We start from the raw sequence: 19,749 nt of genomic DNA on the forward strand, positions 1-19,749 counted from the left end.
AGCAGCCCAGACAGAACAAACAGATTAGACAGGAATAGATGCTTTCTGTACCTCCCCTTATTCTGTATTTCTGATGATACTGCCTTGATAGCTCTTCTGGAATTCAGCTGTTTCCATTGCTTACCCTCCCTCACAACTCCAAATCCTCTAACTCCTTTCAAAATAGGGATTTAAGGTAGTAACTAACCGTTAACGCTAAATAGAAAGCCATTATAGTTTAACTGGTGAATAATATGCTATAAATAAAGCTGCTGGTAAAGTACTTTTAAATGGTTAAGGATGTATTTGAAAGTCTAACAGTAAAGGCTGCTTCTGTGACTTTAAAAATGGAACACAACCTTCCAGAAATTAGCTTTACATCCATCTGAAAAACAAAAGTTTTAGCAAGAACAAATGGAAGCAGGATTGAGAGACAGAGCTATTCACCAAGGAACACAGACTGCATCAAGGGGAGAATACGGAGAGAATATGCCCTACTATCTGCAAATATCTATTTTTCTTCTTTCCTCTTAACACAATTCAGACCTTGCCCCTCCCTCCTGCCCTGGCGTTGGCCAGTGCTTGGCATGTTGCCTTTGCTCAGCCTGCATTACTGATGTCTACAGGCTGGTCGTAGCCAAAGAAGCATGGGTCTTCCTCTTGAGAGTGAACTTTCCCAATATTCATGGGAATTGCATCTGAACTTTTAGGTTTGACTTCATTTCTGTTCTGCAGATGTGAACTATTCAGAGAATCATCAGATGGCTTGGGTTGGAAGGGACCTCAAGGATCATCAAGTTCCAACATCCTATGAAAACCCATAGAAAAAGTATTAACTTCATTTGATCTTCATGATCACACTTTTACAGTCCCAGCTCCAGCCTAACTCTCACAAATTCTTCCTGCCAACAACACATTTAAGCTATACATGTTAATAAATCCCCACGGTTTCTGAGAAGATATAATGAATTGTCACAGGCTACAGGAACTGGCTTACATGTTTATATCCCTATGCATATGTGTTCATCTACATCCGAACATGTATGTGCTGGGTCTGAAAACACCAACCTGCACGTGTTTATTTCATGTCTCACACAATACCTCTGCCACGTCTGTCTCTCTAATATCTCTTATGGCAGCAAGCGGCAGGGGCTGCGCGTGAGTCACAGCCACAATACGCTGCACAGCCAGAGCCTCTGACAGAATATACAATAGAGCTGAGATGTCAGTGGAGGTGGCTTTGGAGCACTTTAAAAATGCTGTTCAAGTGCCAACTTTCACCTCCAAATATGACACTTTGTTCGCCCACCCGCTTTCCTTCCAGGCTAAATGTTCCTTTTACTGCAACTCGACAGCTTTAATTATGAATATATCTGTCTCTTCTATCCCTATAACTGTTCAGTCTCTCATTTGTCTTGCTAGGATTTTTGATATGCTCCCAGATAGCAGTTGTATACTGTCACCACAGTACAAGTGGCCTGGTCAGACTTTCATTTGCAGGCTGGGCATCAGACCAAAACCTGCAATAATCTGTTTGCCTCGAAAGCAGAAACCTCATATGTTCCCTCTGCGGGGAAAAATGAAGAGATGGGGACACAATGTGCCTAGGAGCGTCATTATGTCAGAACCACTAGGCTTTCCTTTGCTCATATTGTCTGAGAAGCTTAAATAGGTATAAAATTCTGACCTGAGGAAAACATGGATCCCACTGGTGGTTTTACTGAGGATCCAGCTCCTTCTATCATTACATTTTTGCCCATGACAGGAGACCCTCATTTTAAACAGCAGCAACACATGTGACGCTGCCACCATCAATGCAGTGCAGGACTGCGAGGCTTTGCTGCTAGTGATGGGTGGGAAAGCAATCCACCTTGCTCCACAACAATGTTATATGGAGTCTCCTAACGCTACCTCTTAAACACCTGACCCACGGTCAGTCCAAAATGTCACATCTGGCTGCATTCAAAATGACCAGAAGTCTAAACAGACCAATCTCCTCATTATCCTTTGTGCCTTCTAGAAAAGATTCTACCCTCTTCCAGTGTCAGCATCATCCTGGTCTATAAAGATCATTTCAGAGGAAAGTGCACATCCCTCATAATCCACTCTTTTGGGGGACACTTCATAACTTCATAAATTACTTCTGAAGCTCTGCTAGCAATCAGCATTATTTTTCTATCCCAGCACGTGAAGGGACCCAATGACTTTTATATTTCAAGTCAGATTCCAAGGGAAAAGGACTGCACCACAGAAATACAGATGCTCCTAATCAATACGAAAATGTCTAATACCAGACAGTACTACACCAATGTGCCTCACAGAAATGGCAATGCAGAGCCCATTTGTTCTGCTGGATATATACAAGTTCATTATCGGTACTCCAGTCAGATCTGTACGTGTACAGTAATTTGAATAACCTCAGACAGATACGATAGCATGCAGTACTTCTATGATTCCTTTTTCTGCCATTTGCTCTTTTCCTCTCATCCCTTTCTGCTGCTGTTTAAATTGCTATTATTAGCTACTAAATGATAAATGAATTACCTCTGAAATAAGCATGAATAATTGTTCCCAGCCTGGGATAGCAGGGGCTGGTATTAGATAACAATCAACAAAAGCTGTGCAGCTCCCAAGGTTATTTCATAATAATAATAAAAATCAATAGGAGGAAAATAGGGACAGCTCCAGAAAGTGTTAATGAAAAGTTGCTGAATTACAGTGGCTCACCTGTGCACAGCAACATAAAAGCCTTCTGAATACCAAATACATTAATTATAGGCTGCATTGCTTGGGTGAACCTCCAAAGAATTCATTGGGCTTGTATTCTCACACTAACAAAGGAGAGATGCTTGAAGAGTGCTGGATGAGAAGGATGAAGGGAGGGAGGGATGGAAGAAAGTTCATGTTCTTATTTGGAAAACATGATTATCAATGTATATGCTGACAGTAAAATCTGAATCCTGTAATAGATCTAAATCCAAAATCTGAGGTGTTTCATCTCAGTAGAAGGCACATCAAGGTTTTAGGTCAAACCCTGGAGGGCAAGAAGATACCCCTCTTTTGCAACATCTGTAAGAAAGATCACTGTAGAATATATAAGCAATACCTCCTGGTAGTCATAAACTGATTTTGACTCCTTAAAGTAACGTAAACCCACTCCAGAACCTATCTTCAGCTGCTCTCACAGCTGACACATTGCGGTAGTGTTAAATGTTAGATGGTGCTCTTGAAGACTTATATGAAATACATCAGAAGCTCCTTTTGCCCATGTTCTACACCGCTAATATGACACAGTGTGGCAAACGTGACACTTGGCATTAGGTAAATCCATCACCATCACTGCGCCCTTTTTGCCAAGGCATCCAAATACAGAAGTACCACATTCATAGATGCTCACAAAGCAGTAGAAATTTCACATTCCTTTACCAGCAGTATAATCTGTGACTAAGCTAAAAAATGGAATCAATAAACAACCTCTTCTTCTGAAAGCTGCCATGAGGTATTTAATGTCTACGGATGATCAAGGTTAAAAATGTTCCAAATCTTTACTTAAAGAAAAAATGAACATTCAATCAAACAGAAATCTGAATCAAAACTGCCAGATAATTCCTGCTGACATTTTCCAGGGAATTAGAATCACAAAATGATGAAAGAGTGCTTTCATCTTCATGCATGTGTCAGAGGACTCCCCAGAGTCCAACCATCCAGTCTGCCCCAGTGGACCAGATGCCGTGCCTGCTGGAACCGTGAGGAGATGGGGCATTTGGGAGGGTGAAGCACTGTCTTGCACTCAAACACTTCAGCTGAAATTTGTTCCAGTTCGTATCATTAAAAGAAAACAAAAAACTGTGACAATAAATGAAACCCACATTCACCTGTAACCACAGGAAGACACAAACCATGAAGCAAGGGAGCCATTTTGACATCACCGCACAGAATTATCATGCTGTATTTCTGCTGTTCAAAGATGTGTTGAAGACACCTGAATTGAAATAAACATGCTTTGTTCCTTCTTTGTTCTTTTGCTGTTTGAACTTTCCACTTTTGGGTCTGCTTCATCTACAAAAATCCACTCTATTTTGATCTGAATGGCATTTTGGCCACATAGCTTAAAAGATGAGTGGAGTTGTTTGCATAGCCATAATCAGGGGAGGATGCATTACAGAGAAGAGATGGGAAATCCAACAGTTCAATACTATCCAGGATTGTGCTGGTGCGTCAATGCAGTATAGGAGAAGAGCAAGCACAGTTCCAAACGATCTACAAATCCTTCTTGTCAATTATTGGATTTGCCATACACTCACCTACAATTTTAATTGCTCACTGCATGGGAGATGAAAAGATTACATCTGGACAAAAAGCCACGGTAGTGATTAAGCATTCTGCTTTTGATTAATTCCACAGTTAGGCATATTTACCATCTGGGGTGGAGAGGAATTTGGCCCTGCTCAAGACACATAAGAAATGATAAAGAAACACAAGAGATGAATAATATCTGAGTCAGCAGAAAATGCTTAATGACTTTGCAAGGATCTGCCTCAATATGTAAGATACATCTCCCGAACAAAGGGCTACAATTGCTGCAGTATTTGCAAAACACTCCCAGGCACAAATGGGAGGGCAGAGGAAAAGATAATGAAGGAACGTGCCATCCATTCAACACATGAGGAAGAAGGGGAAAACACCTTTCCTGAGGGGATGCTCTTGCTTTCTCAAACCTTCTCTAAGTGAGCATTCACTTCCCATCCTCTTTGTGGTCATGAAAAATGTGAAGTTACCTGCACAGCACTGACTTAAAACCTTATTGTTTTATAGCAAATGAGGCATGAAACTTATTATCAAAAAACATGATGTCTGAAGTACATGCTGTCATCATTTCATTTGCCCAGAAGAGAGATTCTGAATGCCTGAACTGACTGCAAGGTATGGTGAGAGGCTGGAAATGCAAAAATTAGTAGTTCTTCTTGGGGCATGGCAAAAGCGCACTTGTGAGGCCAACCTTATCTTAGGGAGATAACAGAGTAAAGTGCCTCCATGATCAACTGACACATTACCATGTTTTTCAGAAGAGGGCTGCAAAATGCAGGAAACTCTCCACGTATTTGACCTTTGACCTTGGCAGAATGGTCCTTAAGACTGGCCTCACTGAATGCTGGTGGAGAAATGGCTATTTGATGTAAAAAACACCTATAAAAATCTTGCAAAAAGAAAAACCCACAAACTACTAAGTTCTTTAGTAGATCTTGTGCAACATGAGGGTGATGATCCCTGAACAAGTATGAGAGTTAAGGAGAAATGTCCCAGGGGCACAGGATGCTAATTAAAATCTGGCTAATACCTTGAACAATTTAACCACTAGACAGGCAGTTATGAGAATTTTATTAGGATGATCAAGAGTTTGCTCCATCCCCAAGTGCATCTATACATTTGAAGTTTGCAGGATGTCATCTGGATGCTACTCTTTTCAGAAACATTTAAATAACCACTTGTTTTTGTCTTCACTTAATAATCATGAGAATCAATATATTAGGTACCAACAACCTTTGGAGCATTAGTTCCAGGACACTGCTAGCACAGCATTTACATGGGGCCAAATCAAAAGTCCCTTAACTGGATTTTCCCTCATTTTAGAAAGGTACAGCACTGAGCAGGAAGTAAGTAGGAGCTTTCTGTGGAGAGATAATGTCTGAGTATGGAACTTGCAGTTTACTGTAGACATTTCAGAGTTAAACTATTTCCACACAGTAAATCACTTTCAGGTAATCCAGAAATCCTATGATCTCACAGCATCTCGTGGCAATAATCTCAGTAGTTACCTGTTGGTCTTTAAGGCAGCCTTAAGAAGGGTGAATATCTATCCTGGTAACTAGGTGGAGCGTGGAAAAGTCCTGAATGTGCTTAGTTTGTATCCAGCCCATGAGATTTGACAACATACAGGGAGAAAGCAGCTCTTCCCTGCAGCCATCACACATTAAGGCTCTAATATATCTTATGTATGTGTTGTATCTTATACTTCACCTTTTGGCACGTTCATGAGACAGCTGCCACATAGACCTTAGAGAATCAGTGACAAAGGGCTGTCATGTCAGCTTCATGCTGTCCAAGATCTCCAGGGTTCATGGGAAATGTTCTACTGTTCTATTAGTGATGTAGCCCCAGAGATGAAAATTCAACCTCCTTTGCTTATTTTCAGATGCAGCTACTTTGTTACCCTGCCTCTGCTGGGAACTTATTCCACAGTTAATGCTTGTGAATGACTCCATTTACTCTTCATGCTAGACTGAGGTCAGGAAGAAATTCTTCCCTGTGTGCCAAAATGTATTTAGTTAGGTCCACTAAAGGTTTAGTCCACCTTTCTCTGGCTCATTGGAGACTGTACACTGAACGCTATGAGATCAGGTGGGAGAAATCCCCCACTCACACAGGATGCCTCCATTAGACCAGTCACTTCCCCAATAGCTATTACCTTGCTCCAATTTACTGCTCACTGAGTCTGACAGAGCAAATAGTTTATTCTAGAGAAGCAGGCAGGGTCCAGCCTGCTCCTTCATCCTCCTCACAGCAGTAGTGAAAAAGTAAGGCTGCAAAGCACCCTGAGCAGAGAGAGCTCAAAGAGCAAAATTAAAAGACACATCCAGTTATAAATGTTGACAGGTGAAAATGTTCGCTGTTGGAGGGAGATGCTGAGATGCCAAGTCAATGCCATGCACACCAGACACCATGACAAAAGAGACACAAATGCAGGACATGAACTGTAGGGGTTTCATAACAGAAAAGACCTCTGGCTTGTGATCTATGTACCTTTGCCATGAGACATTTCATCTGGAAGTCAGATCTGTCCAGTACTGGATTAACTTCTCTTTCCATGGTTTGACCTGTCACCCAGAGTACTGTAGAGATGGGCACTCAGAAATGCACATTTAGAAAATTAGATAGCCGTATTTAACATAAGCACTGTGCAATGAATCTCACTGATGACAGCAGTAGTGGTCAGTGCAATTTCATCCTGTTTTCTGCAAAACAAAACCCTACCAACTAAATAAAGACTGTATTTTCATCGAGGTTGAGCGATAGTCATCATTTCTTCTGACACTGTTAATACTGCTCTGATAAGAAACACCCATATGGGTATCTCTCTAGACATGTCAGCAAGACAGTCTTTTGTGATACACTTTGCCAAAAAAATAATTAGCTGCAGTTGGAGTCACTGGTTCCCACTTAAACACCCACTATTCATTATATAGTACAGAATTCCGGAAAAGGGATTGCCTGCAAGGTGTTTAAACCACCTCTGTTCACAGCGTAAAGCACACAAGAAAGACATCCCACAGGGTAAGCATGTAGATCGCTCCTGTGTTGCACCTGCAGGCCCCGAGTTTAACTCTGCTTTGGCAAAGGTACAAAAATAATTTGGGTATTTCCATCCTCACCTACTCACTCTTTCATAAGAAGAGAGCATGGAAAGTATTCAAGGATGCTGTGCGTTTTTGTGATAACTACAGAAGACGACAGTGCTGATTCTAAGCTGTAAACACTTCCTGCTCCTTAAACCCTCAAAGGTGTTTCTAGTCTTGGAAAAAGCAGACTACAATTTCCATTCAAGTAGCGACACAGCACCAGTAAGAAGAAAGACTCTGGTGATCTCCTCGTGTTATCTAAAAGGACTAACATTGAACATCATCTTTACAGAGTAAGATTAGACTCAGCAGTACCCTCATACCTCCAGTGAAATGTTTTGATGGGTAATCATTTTTTATTTCAAAGTCCATAAGTTCTTTTATTTCCAAGTCTGAGCTGGGGGAGAGGCCTGGATACAGCTGCCCTCCTGTCCATAGCAGTGTGCTCTCTGTATTCTGCGTTCTTCCTTTGGATCCTCTAGGCCGCGTATTCCCACTAAAATCAAATTATGCAATTCTCCTGGCGAGACTCACAGAAACCCAGAAGCAAAATATTAATTTTCTGAATCAGAATCAATACACTGCACAATCATTTTCAGTGAATTATTTATCATAAAATAGAATACTCTCACAAACCCCTTGGTTCCTGGGTCTCCCTTTCCCCAGTCTCCTGCAACAAGCTCCCACAATATGGCAAATCTCTAGACGGGAGCAAAGAATGCAGTGTTTACTTACACTACAAATGGCAACTAATTGCACCTAACCTATCAGAACTCCATAAATCTGCAATTCTACCCAGTGGAGTGAAAACGAACAAGTAACCATCACGTTCCCTTTCAGCAGCGGCTTTCCATCCCCAGATGACATGGAGTTACTAATGCTGGGGAACCTTGAAGGGACAGAGTGCTTTGCTTTTGACCACCACGAACATGTCTGGAACAGTATGGGAGCTTTACAAGATAAGGGATTTTTTTTTAATTGTTAACTTCTTTAAAAGTATTTGTGATTAGAGAGCATCTTAGTGCTATATCGGTGAAGGTCCATTACCCATACTACACGGGGAAAAATGAAATGAATGCTCACTAACATGAAACCAACCAAAGCAAAAGGTAATGGCAAACCACACAAATGAGGGACAGTGCTCACTGAGTTGGTATAACCAGATGGCTTATTTTCAGTGTTTGGGGCAAGTCAAAGTTCAATATTTTCCTTCCCAGACGTTATTTTCATGCAAAGGCTCTTCTAGCTCTAATTCAGACCTGAAAATTTGATTTACATCTCAAATCCATCCACCTGTCCAGGCTTCAGTAGTTCTCTCTAATGACACACCAACGATTTGTCGGATGGCTGTCCACAACACTGAAACCGTTTAGGATACATGCTAATTGCTTCATTTACGTGTTCATGTGTACCAGCAAGCACAGCTATACCAAAGGAGCGTCTCTATATTTTAGTTCTCTTTTTTCCATTGTTCCCCATAAACATTAAAAACCATGAACAAGCTTGTAAGAATGGTTTCAGGCATGAGGAACAGGTGGTGCTAATGTCAGTTAAGTATTCCTGGAGGGGGAAGACTGGAAGCTTGCTGTAAATTATGGGGGCATTTCTGCAACAGAAAAATTGGCTTTTCATTGATGAAGCTGGAAGCACTCTGATGACAAACCCACTGGGAGCTTCAAATCATATCACATCACTAAGGTTTTTTTTCTCCATTTGTCTTAGAAAAACATTATTGCAAGTGTAAGTGCTTGCACACAGCACTAACAAGAGGATGGTTTAGAAAGAGCACGTACATTTCGGCTTCTTCACAAATTCCAGCTGAAGAGTCCCATACTCTGACATTTATTCAGGCCAAATTCCTATATATTTATACCGAGGCAACCTCACTTGTATACATTCCACTGAATGTACAAAGCTAAGAAATTAATTTTGCAATTCAGAAAAACACCTCTTATATAATCATCTGGACAATGACTTCATCACATGCATCGGAAAGTCACAAACCTATGCTTTAGAGGTCTGTAGGATTCAATGCAGTGAGGAAAAGAGGAATGACTGTGTGAATCCTTGCAGAATCGGGCATACAGTTTCTAAATCGTACCGTCAAAGTCCTTTGCTAACCTGCAATATTAGTTCCCAGTGCTACAGCACTTAGAGAATGTCTTCCCTGTAGGAGATTGTCACCACAGAGGAGATCTGAGGTGGACAGAATATCACCTGAAACTTCAGTTTCCTGTTGATGAATTTCTCTGGGATAGTACTATCCCTATCCACAAGTGATATTTTGAGAGGAAAATGAAAATCACAAGAAAACCGTCACTGACCTTTGTGCCCGGTCTGTTATCGTTATCTCTTCCTCCAGATCTAGGAGTAGCGCTGCCTGAGCCATCACCTTCTTGCTACAGGGCAAGGATTTGAGGTGCAGAATGAGCAAAGCAAGGCAAAACTTGCTTCCCATCTCTTCCAGCTCTTGAGTTCCCAGCTGCAGGCCCTGGTGGAAGAAAGTACGAAGTTTCATTGCTGAATGTACAAATTGCAGGTGTTGGGAGATTGTTTTTCAGAAGGAGAGCTCTTAGTTTTCTTCCTTCCAATTGAATGAGGAGTTTGTTCACTTTTGATATATATGGAAATTTCCCCTACAGTCATTCATGAATTCAATGACAGTATTTGTTCTACAGGATCTATTCTAAAATAGCCTCTATTTTACAACTGGGGAAACAGAGGCAAGCAGTGTAACTGCTTTGGTTACATTTACTGAAGTTGTCATTGTGAAAATTAGACTCATACCCCAGGAGGATCTGACTAAATACAGTTTTACAAATCATTAGGTCTCATTTTTTCTTTCTCTCTGTAGAAGTGTCATCTCCCTAAGCAATGGGAAACAAACAGACTTTATGACTGTAAACACTGGGCAGAGGCAGAGATGGGAAAGAAAACAGAGAAGAGGGGAGGGAGGGAAGATCTTTAACAAGTTATGAATTGTTTTTTAAGAAAATCAATTACAAAGTAATTGCAAAATAACAAACAACTCCAAGGAATTTCTCAGTCTATTAAAAGACTATGTCTCTAATAGAGACATGCAGGCAAAGAAACGCACAAGCAATATTGGGATTACCAACATCACCTTTCCAAGAGGACTCCTCCAAGTTGTGGATCCTCACTTGGAAGAGCCCTGACTTTGAACAGCCTGTGCATGTTTTTTTGCTAAGTAAAAAAAATAAAGATACAACAGAAAAGTAACACATCAAGGGCCTGCATACGAGTAATCCAGCGTAATTACTGGCAGTTTCACACAAGCATTAAGACGGCAAGAGACCAAAAACCACCTCAAAACCACAAAAGAGTCACTGAAAAAACAACCACCCTAAGAAACTGCAAAATCCCTCATCTTTGGCATTTAGTGATTACATCATGTGTTACTCCTTAATGCTATCACACCAGGGGTTGAATCAATTGCTGAACAATTGCTGCCTTTGTCAGTATCAGCCCTGTGCGCTTTTGAAGCACAAACCATCTCTGCAGCCAACCTTCTGACAAGAACTCCAATCCCATTTCCAAGATTGTTTCCTTAGCAACTGCCATAAGTCCACGTTCACAGTCCTGGCACCAGCCACAAGCACAGTGCGTGCTCCACGCCAGCATGGCCCGCACTTGACTCTCCTCTTGGTATTTGTTAGTGGACATCTCACAGATAACAGAGCCCACGTACGTTCCAGTAACACAATACAGGGTGCTGAGCTCTGACCTCATGTATCTTTGTAGTTTTGTTTTGCTTTTTTAATTTTTGTCTGTTTCCTGTGTAATGTTGTTGCATTTATAACTTCTCTAGGATCCTCTGCAAAGCGGACAGAAACTGGGAGCCAATAGCACGCAAGTGGATGGAAGAGAGAGATTTCTCAGGTGACCATCTACAGCACCCTTGTAATGCTTTTTGTTTTTGTTTTTGTTTTGGCTCATGTTTGTTAGAGGTCACAAAATACTTTACAGGGTGAAAGCCACCACTTCAACTCCGGCAGGTCCAGCACGTGCAAATATCACCTAGCATTACAGAAACCCTGTCTGATAACAAATACATTTTCCTGTAGTAATCATGTTGAAATTCTACTTCTTTTCTGAAACCCTATGAGTAAATATGAACAGGTAATTATAATAACGAACAGGAACAAAACAATGCATTATTTTGAGCTCAAACATATACTGAGTGGTTGGTCAGCTAGATAAGCAGAGGACATGCCTAGAAGAGCACAAACAATCTGAGAAAATAGAGTCTCAGTGCCAGGCAGGGCTGCAAGACTCTGGAGAACTGACTTCTGCTCTCAGAAAAGTCTCTTAAGTATCTTTAAAGCAGTCAGCAAATCTCCAATGCCATTTCTTTTCCCATCCTAATCACCTATACTGCAAGCTTTGCCAAGTAAGAGCCAGGTACAATGAACTGTAGTAATTATTAATAATGGTAAGAAAACAGATGAAGAGGCTTATAGGAACCAATGGTCATTAATACAAAATAGTGAGTGCCTAGCAGCTCTACATAGATTCCTAACTGTTTTATTATTTTACTTTAAAAGATAAGATATTTTAGTGCGGCAGAGTTACAATCAGCAGGCGGAAGTGGTGACATTTCCGAGCAAAAGATGTCACTTCCACAGCAAAGGAGTTATTCTCTCAGGGGTAAAAAATAAAAAGAGCATCTTGGGGCTTTCCCTGGGGTGTATCTCAGGGTCCTGCTTCCAAGATCTAGGCAGCACAATAAATACCTATCAATCCAGGAGATGCGAATAGTGACAGTGCTAAAACTCAGTCTGTGGGCTTATGATTCCCTAGGGTTTTATTCAGGATATGAAGAGGCCTTAAGAAACTATGAACAGAGAAATAATAATAACAAAACTATAATACACCTGAGAATCTCAGACAGTAACTGCTCTTGCTCTGAAGTTAGCTGCTGTATGACAGACCCATATTGCTTTGAGAGCAGACAGCTCAGGAATAACAGCTGGAAACCTCAGCTAGGACATTATGAGTTAACACGTTTAATTCACTTCAAACACAGACTGACTTTTATTTTCTAACTCAGATAATGCTCTCCCTCTTCTTCCTCAGCTCTCAGCAGAGGCTGGGGCTGGAGGTGCGTAGGTGACTACCATTAAAGTGAAGATGGTGACAGAACTGATGTATCAAACTAATGTTATAGAGGACATCTGCCAGCAGTGCCAAGAGCTGGTGCACTGGTTAGGATCCAGTCCCTCTTGCATAGCTTGAAAGGGATTTCCCTTGTAGCTCTGCAATACATATAGTTGTAAAAATGATGAGATCATGCTCACAACTTCGAGTAGTGAAAAAAATCTACAAGAGATAAAGAAAGAGAAACGGTGAACTTTGGTTTGGTTAAGAAGCAGGTAGGAAACACAATTCCACAGCAGTGAAGCTGTGTTGCTTCTACTCATAATGATAATATATGATCCGTTTGCCAGTTGCTCTACCTGAGGGCAGGTCCTCTGCCGTGTCCCAAATTCTCAGGGACCTTATCTTTCTCTGTCATAGAGCATTATGGCTCTGTCCTCCTTTGGAGGCATCTGTATGTGGAGTGGAGCACAGTGCAGTCTTCCAAGCCAGCAAAATCTAAGCAAAGTCTGAATCAGAAAACTGCACCAGAAAGCTGCAGACAAGATCATCAGTCTTAATTAGTTTAGGCTCAGAGATATGCTAACAAAGCTACTCTACTTTGATGATCAGCTCATATCTTTGCACAGTTTCTGCTCTTCATAACATGAAAGTACCAGTCTGGATCAGCATCAGCTTGATACATCACGCTCCGCTGCGCAATACAAATATGCCCATTGGTCCCATGGGCCCCTTCATGCAAGTCTTTTGAAAGCATAATGTTAAAGGATAACAGGTTAATTGTTTCCTGGCTATTATAAGGAATAATGGAGCTAAACATTTTTTTGCTAATCTCTTCTCATTTTTTCATACCACAGCAGACAGTACGGCAGGAGACGCCACCTAGTAGCACTCTAATGTTTGGTTATGTCTGTACATATGATTTTGTGGGAAGAAACATTCCAGACGAACTCAACACGGCCAATCAGATGAATTAAATGGACACAGTCTATTAGCTCTTGGTCTAGTTAGACCAATACATTTCTTCTATTTTCTGCCAAAACTGTTTTTATCATAACAGCTAGGGCAGTGAGGTGTTCACCTGCATCTCCTAATTGACACCATGCCACAGTAATAGGAAACACGGAAGGAGGAAAAAAAAAAAATAAAGCAATTCTGTGATTTATCATTTGGCCAAGATAATGGCAATAAAAATTCCCCTAATGAAAGTTGATGGAATCATATCGGAAAAACAGTTCATTCACATTCAGCACTGATGCATCAACTATATATTCACAACTAAATGCTTCCAATGTCTCTCAATTTGCCCCAAAATGCATCACAGGCTAAAAGACAATGTAATGGAAAAACTTCATTATTCATTACTCATATGCTTTAAACAATCCCACAGCCAAAGGCAGCAACAGTTTCATAACACAGATATTGTTGAAGAAGGTGGAAGGACTCCAAAAGTTAAATTAGAAATTTCTCTCTCCACCAGGGTAACTAGAGATGCAGTTAAACTGGAGTTGAAATATATTAATAAACACAAGTAGACAAAGGATTTCAGAGCTATCATTTTTTTCCTGCATTCAGAGAAAAGAGATCTTTGGCATGCAGTATGGTCGCTTTTGGTCACTGTTCAATCCTTGAGGCAATAGTTTTTCCCTGCAAACTCACTTCCAGTCAATACATACACACACACACATGCAGAGTATTCTCTGCATCTCAATAGCTTTACACATGCACAATGGTTATGCCCTAAGGCTGGGTATAAATAAATTGACAGTCTGGTTTCCCACTAATTCCATCAGTGAGCTCTCCATCAGAATACTAATAGAAACTACTTTGAGGCTGTACAGGATAAACCACGCAGCTGAATGAAACACTCGGTGCCTGGAGCCGAAATTTTAGCCTGGGCCAGTCCCAAAAGATACTGTCCTTTAAACCCCTGTGAAAGAAAACATGCTGGTCCACACTGGGGAACTGGCTATTTAGAAGAGGACAGTAGGGAACAAGCCAGCTTTTCTCATGCCCCAGAGATCCCTAAGCAGTAGGTACGGCACGCAGAACAGACGAGGTTTAGGGGATGGAAATTTGGGCCAAAAGATTTCAAAGGGATTAAGCAAGCAGAAAAGGCTGAAGATGAAGAAAAAAAATTGGGTAGCAGGAATTTCTAGAAAGATGAGAGGGGTTGGAGTTAAAGACAGAAGATAAAAGGACTGGAGAGATAAAAGGATGAGAAAGAGGGAGGGGTTGTTGAGGTCAGTGGATGCTGATACAGAGGAATGATAACAAGAAGAAAACTAATGGAAACCTCAATCCCCATTTCACCCTTGGAGAGGTGTGCCTCACTACGAATGTCTGTCCTCACAATGCTCAGTACTTTGGATACTGGGTGAGGAAACAAGGCCCAGCTTGCCTTCAATCCTCTCTGAAAATTTGCTGAATTTGGCTGGTGTTCTGATTCAGCTCGGGCTGAGCAAACTTCTTTGTTTCTGTACCCAAGAATGGGTTTCTGATTTGTCATTCAAATGGTCTCTTTCCTTGGCTAAAGATGTTACAGCCAAGACTATTCAAGGGATGGAGGGAAGCAGATCAGAGAGGAGAAAGAGGCCTGAAATACATGCTTATAAGAGAATTGTGGATTTAGCAAACAGTAAAACTTGTGGTCAAGTTCTAATTATTTAGATAGCATAGAAAACAATTCAAGGTGAGCACAAGGATGGGTCTATCTTTCCACCACCCTCCCTCAAAGACTGCACACTCACACAGGGCAGTAGTGGTTGAGTAGGGAATGCTTCCGTGCTTGTTGGATGCCGTTACACCTCTTCTGCATTGCTATGTGAGACTGAAGGTAGTAAAGGGTACTAGAATGTCCAGTTTTGCCAGACCGCTTCTTGGGTATCACTGGGACCAACATAAACATTTATATGGGGCATAACTGTGAAAGGTGGCTGAATCGGGAATAAAAGATGGACAAAGAGAGAAAGCAAAAAGAAGATATTCTGCCTTATGCAGACAAATCATATAGGAAAAGATTATTCCTTGCAGAGCTCTTGTTTTCCAATAAAGTTGAGTAGTACACATTGGTTTTCTGTCTCATCCATTACCATGTGACACTCTAGAGAACTATTTTTAGGCCCTGGATGGACCCAGACCTAGCATTAACACATTATCCCTCACTGCAGAGGCTGAGCCATCTTTCACCAGTTCCCACAGTGTCTTCTCAAACATAACCAAGGAGGCTGAGCGAACGATATGCTAAGGCAGAACGGAGCACTTGGGAGGAGTCTGTACTGTTTTGCAAAGACCGAGTCAGCAGTCTCTGAAGTTCTGATCTAAGGGTTGCAGACTCTTCTAGTGAGAAGTTTGTCTGTGTGATCCAGTTCAAATGGTTATCTGTAGATTATGCATGTCTCACACTGCCGACCAGCCATCATGCACGTGGAGGGAGAAGGAGGAAGATGTGGAAATGAAGGTCCAGAGGGTATGGAAAAAAAGCAGCAGGAATTGTCAATATGATTTTGTTGCCGTTGTTGTTGTTTGTTTGTTAATTAGGAAAAAAAAACAGAAAATAAATAAAAAAATAAGCACTAATTCCTAAAAGAAAACAAATGCTGCTCCAGATAATTAACTCTCCTACTTGGCAGACAAGGAATAGAAATGGGAAAACTGTTCAAGGTCATACAGTGAATCTAGGGCAGTCTGAGAAAAGAAAGCTACCTTATACTGGTTACAATCAAGTGCTTTATTCAGGAAAATTCCTTTCTTTAGTACAGGTCCCAGTTCCGGCAACAGGTTAACTGGTGTTACCCCATCTGACTGTACCTTGAACATTCATCTACAGTCTACCCACGACTTTCACTCATGCATATACCTTCTGCTATGTGAACTCTGTGGAACCTGGAACAAGTCACAGACAGGTTATAGCCCGAGGTGTCTGTAGATTAAATGTGAGGTGGAGCTCTAAGTACATCTGAGAATCTGTGTCAAATGAATTAGCTCATAAAAGCAGTCTGGGAAAGCAAGAAGTTGAATTTTTGCAAGTCCTAAATTGGCAGTTTAATCCCTGGCTCACTTTTCCTCCCTCTCTACTTCCACTTGTCTGCTTGTATGAATAACTTCAGCATACAGAAAAGTGAGCAGACTCCAGGCCCACCCAAGCGTTTTCAGCTATGAGTGTAACCCATTTGGCCACATTTCATCGTGGGAGTAAAATAGTTTCCCAATCCTGGCTGGTGATCACCACATGCCTGGGAACAAAAGGATTTATGATATTTATTTTATTCTGGCTAATGTAAATACAGATGCTATTCAGAAAGTGTCTAACCTGTTTCAAACATTCTTCATACAGTATTTGTCTCCATAACGCCATTCGCTATCAGGCTCTCCTGGTTAATTATGAGTTACATTAAAAAGTAATTGTATCTTTTCATGAAATGCCCTCCATTTTCTTTATATTACACAACACCTTGTTATTTTTCTGTGTGGCTTTAAAGTAGAGTAATTATTTAAAGTAGCAATACTGGGAAATTTCAAAGCAGATTTTATTTTGAAATTCACTATGCTATAATCTGCAGTGTAGGAAGCTTTAAAGCCTTTCCCTCTCGCTCTGATAAAATACATGCTATTCTGCCTATCCCAGGGATGATGAAAATATGTATTGACCAAAACAATACAGCAAGGCTAGTATGCTTTTCTTCCCCATCCAAAACAAGACCCCAGGATGGATCACGGTATCACTTTTGCACCAACATAACGATTAAGGCACTAGAGTGCCTTTAGCAAGAAGCCAGCACAGCATGACCCAGACATCACAGCATGCTCCAGCCTGATAGCTGTCTGCCCCACAGGATCTCTGGTGCTCTGTTCCCATGCTAGCACATTACAGACACAAGCAGACCAGCAAAGCTGCGTGCTGGCCTGGCAGCAATGTTATGTGGAGTGGAATTTAATGGGGTGGCGAGTTTGCTTCCTGCTATTTTGCCAGCAAATATCCACATCACTGCGAAGCCTCTCCCCAGCACAGTGCTGTGTGTTACTGCTGAGCCCTCTGCACTCCTTCCTTTCTCTCTCAATAGCTCAAGTATCACTAATACTTCCCCATATTGAAGCTGCCTTCCAGGCCACTAAACACTTCCATGCGCCCTCTCTAGCCCCCCTTTCATTATTTCTTTTCTCTTACAAAGGAAATAACCCATAACAGACACAGTAGTCCAAAGGAGGAACTACCATTCACATCTACAGGGGTATCTTCCAAGTCTACATTTCTTCACATATGCAAGCACCTTATTCTCTTTTTTCTTTATTGCTGCTGCTGCACATAGCACAGACATCTTTATCGAGCTGTCTTCCTAATCGCTACTTATGTTTTCCTGAATAGTTAGAGCTAATTCAGAGCCCAGCCATGTGTTTGAATCCTTTAAACTATTCCTTCAAACATGCTTTACCCCGCCACCGTCTGTATTTTATCTTCCATTCTCGTAACCACAATCTTGCTGTCCTCCTTCCTACTGTATAATTCATATCAGCTGCAAACAGTAAATCTTAGTATTTTACTGTTCTCCTCATTTTTCAGTCATTAAAGAAATATAGACCAACTCAGAGTGGTAGCTGGAGTCACCTTACTATCAATTTCTTCCCGCTCCAATGATGCTTAATACATCCCACCTATTTTTCCAGACTTTTAAGTAGGTTTTGACTACACAAATGACCCCTTTGTGCCTTACTCCAAAACTCCCTTCTTATTAGTTCTCACTTATCTAGGATGTCCATCAATCCAGTTCACTTAAACATGAGCCTTGACAAATGAGAAACTTTATATACCATTTCTCCTTCACCCTCCAATTCCACACACTTCTCAAAAAAAACCCAAAACACCATGCCATCAAGCCACAGTTAGCTCAGTCACTGCACTTCCCTGTCCTTGTGTTACTCCAATGCTTGTGGTTCTTTTTTTGGTGGTTCTCAGCCTCTGGAGTAAGTTTTAAAACATAAGGAACCATAATTAGCATATTGTTAAACACGTTTTAGATGTCTGCTATCTACTCTGTCGGTCATTATTAATGATTTTAGCAGTTCAAATCTTTTCTTCCTTTGTTCCCTTACAGCTCTTACAGGAATAAAACCTGAGCTTCACCTGATTCTGTGAGTTGTGGCCTCGGCTGAATATAGAATAACACCAACAGACAACATGCATGCACTGTCTTCCTGCAGAAAACAGTGAGCGTGGTCCCATAGCATTCTGCTCTGTTCCAGTTCTGGCTGCCTACCAGCTCTACCAATGCACTTGTGGCCCCAGGACAGCATAAATAGCTCCAGAATGCATCCAAATCTCAGCCTCCACAATTCCTTATTATTCCAGTCCTGAGGGTCCTGTTTCCTTCCAGAGCCTTCTGATTATGCCTTGAAGTATGTTTCTTTTTTCCAGATCTGTTTTGTACAAAATCCCTCATTCCCTCCAAGTCCTGCTTCCAATGGCACCAGAGCAAATCTTCTACCCAAGGGCAGTCCTCCAGCCTGGGCCACACTACATGCCAGCTTCTGCACTTAAATTACCATGCACATATTCACAGATCAGCCCAAGACCTTCTCTTTCTTGGTCTCCTTAAAAATTTACTTTAAACATGTCTTCACAAAGAGATCCACGAGCGAGAGGTAAGGGTGCAGAGCCATCTACAGCTCTGAGCCTTCCTCTCTCATTTCTCAAACTTTACACATACTGTATGGCCACCCCCTTATGCTGAGATTTTTTCCCTAAATTATAAAGGATTCCTCATGTCAATTTTCTATCTTTTTTAATTTCACAAGTTCTCTTTGGTCATCTTCAGCTAACTGTCAGAGCTGGTCCCCCCACCTAACACTCCCTCCAACTTCAGGATCAGTGACGGTAAGCAACTATCACTCCAGAATATATTGTATTAGCACTTCTGAAACAACAAAGGAGCCATTGATTTCCCAAACCAAAGACACACTGGAAAGCACAAAAAGCATCTATGGCCAGCTCTTTTCAGAGAGGAAAGAGACACTGTTTGGTGAGGAATCCAGCCTGCTAACTGCTCCCTTTGAAGACGAAGGATGGGAGTACAAATAAGAGGCTTGTTGGCTGTTTTCTTACGGGTGTGAGCATAATTATTCTGAGACAGAACACTTCTTGCTGCTTGTTACATGTAGTAGAAGAATGAGCAACAACAGTGAAAACCTGGCCATTTCATTTTCCTCTTTTTCTTTTGAACAGTCTGTCCTAGCCACCCAGAGCAAGCTGATAACACTG

General features: G+C 41.3%; 1 protein-coding gene across 4 annotated transcripts in view; it reads right to left on the reverse strand.

Annotated features, from left to right (window-relative positions):
- AGBL1 (ATP/GTP binding protein like 1) overlaps window positions 1-19,749 on the reverse strand; it is a 271,623-nt gene that overhangs the window by 82,402 nt on the left and 169,472 nt on the right. For 3 of the 4 annotated variants that reach the window (XM_021407578.1, XM_021407577.1, XM_021407579.1), the window contains exon 22: window positions 9,701-9,867. In XM_021407578.1, coding sequence (XP_021263253.1) covers window positions 9,701-9,867 — 167 coding nt within the window. Of the gene's footprint in view, window positions 1-5,408; window positions 7,897-9,700; window positions 9,868-19,749 lie in introns of those variants that run through there. The other variant, XM_021407580.1, reaches the window with a different exon arrangement.

This window comes from Numida meleagris, chromosome 9 (assembly GCF_002078875.1).
Source record: "Numida meleagris isolate 19003 breed g44 Domestic line chromosome 9, NumMel1.0, whole genome shotgun sequence".
NCBI classification, from domain to species: domain Eukaryota; kingdom Metazoa; phylum Chordata; class Aves; order Galliformes; family Numididae; genus Numida; species Numida meleagris.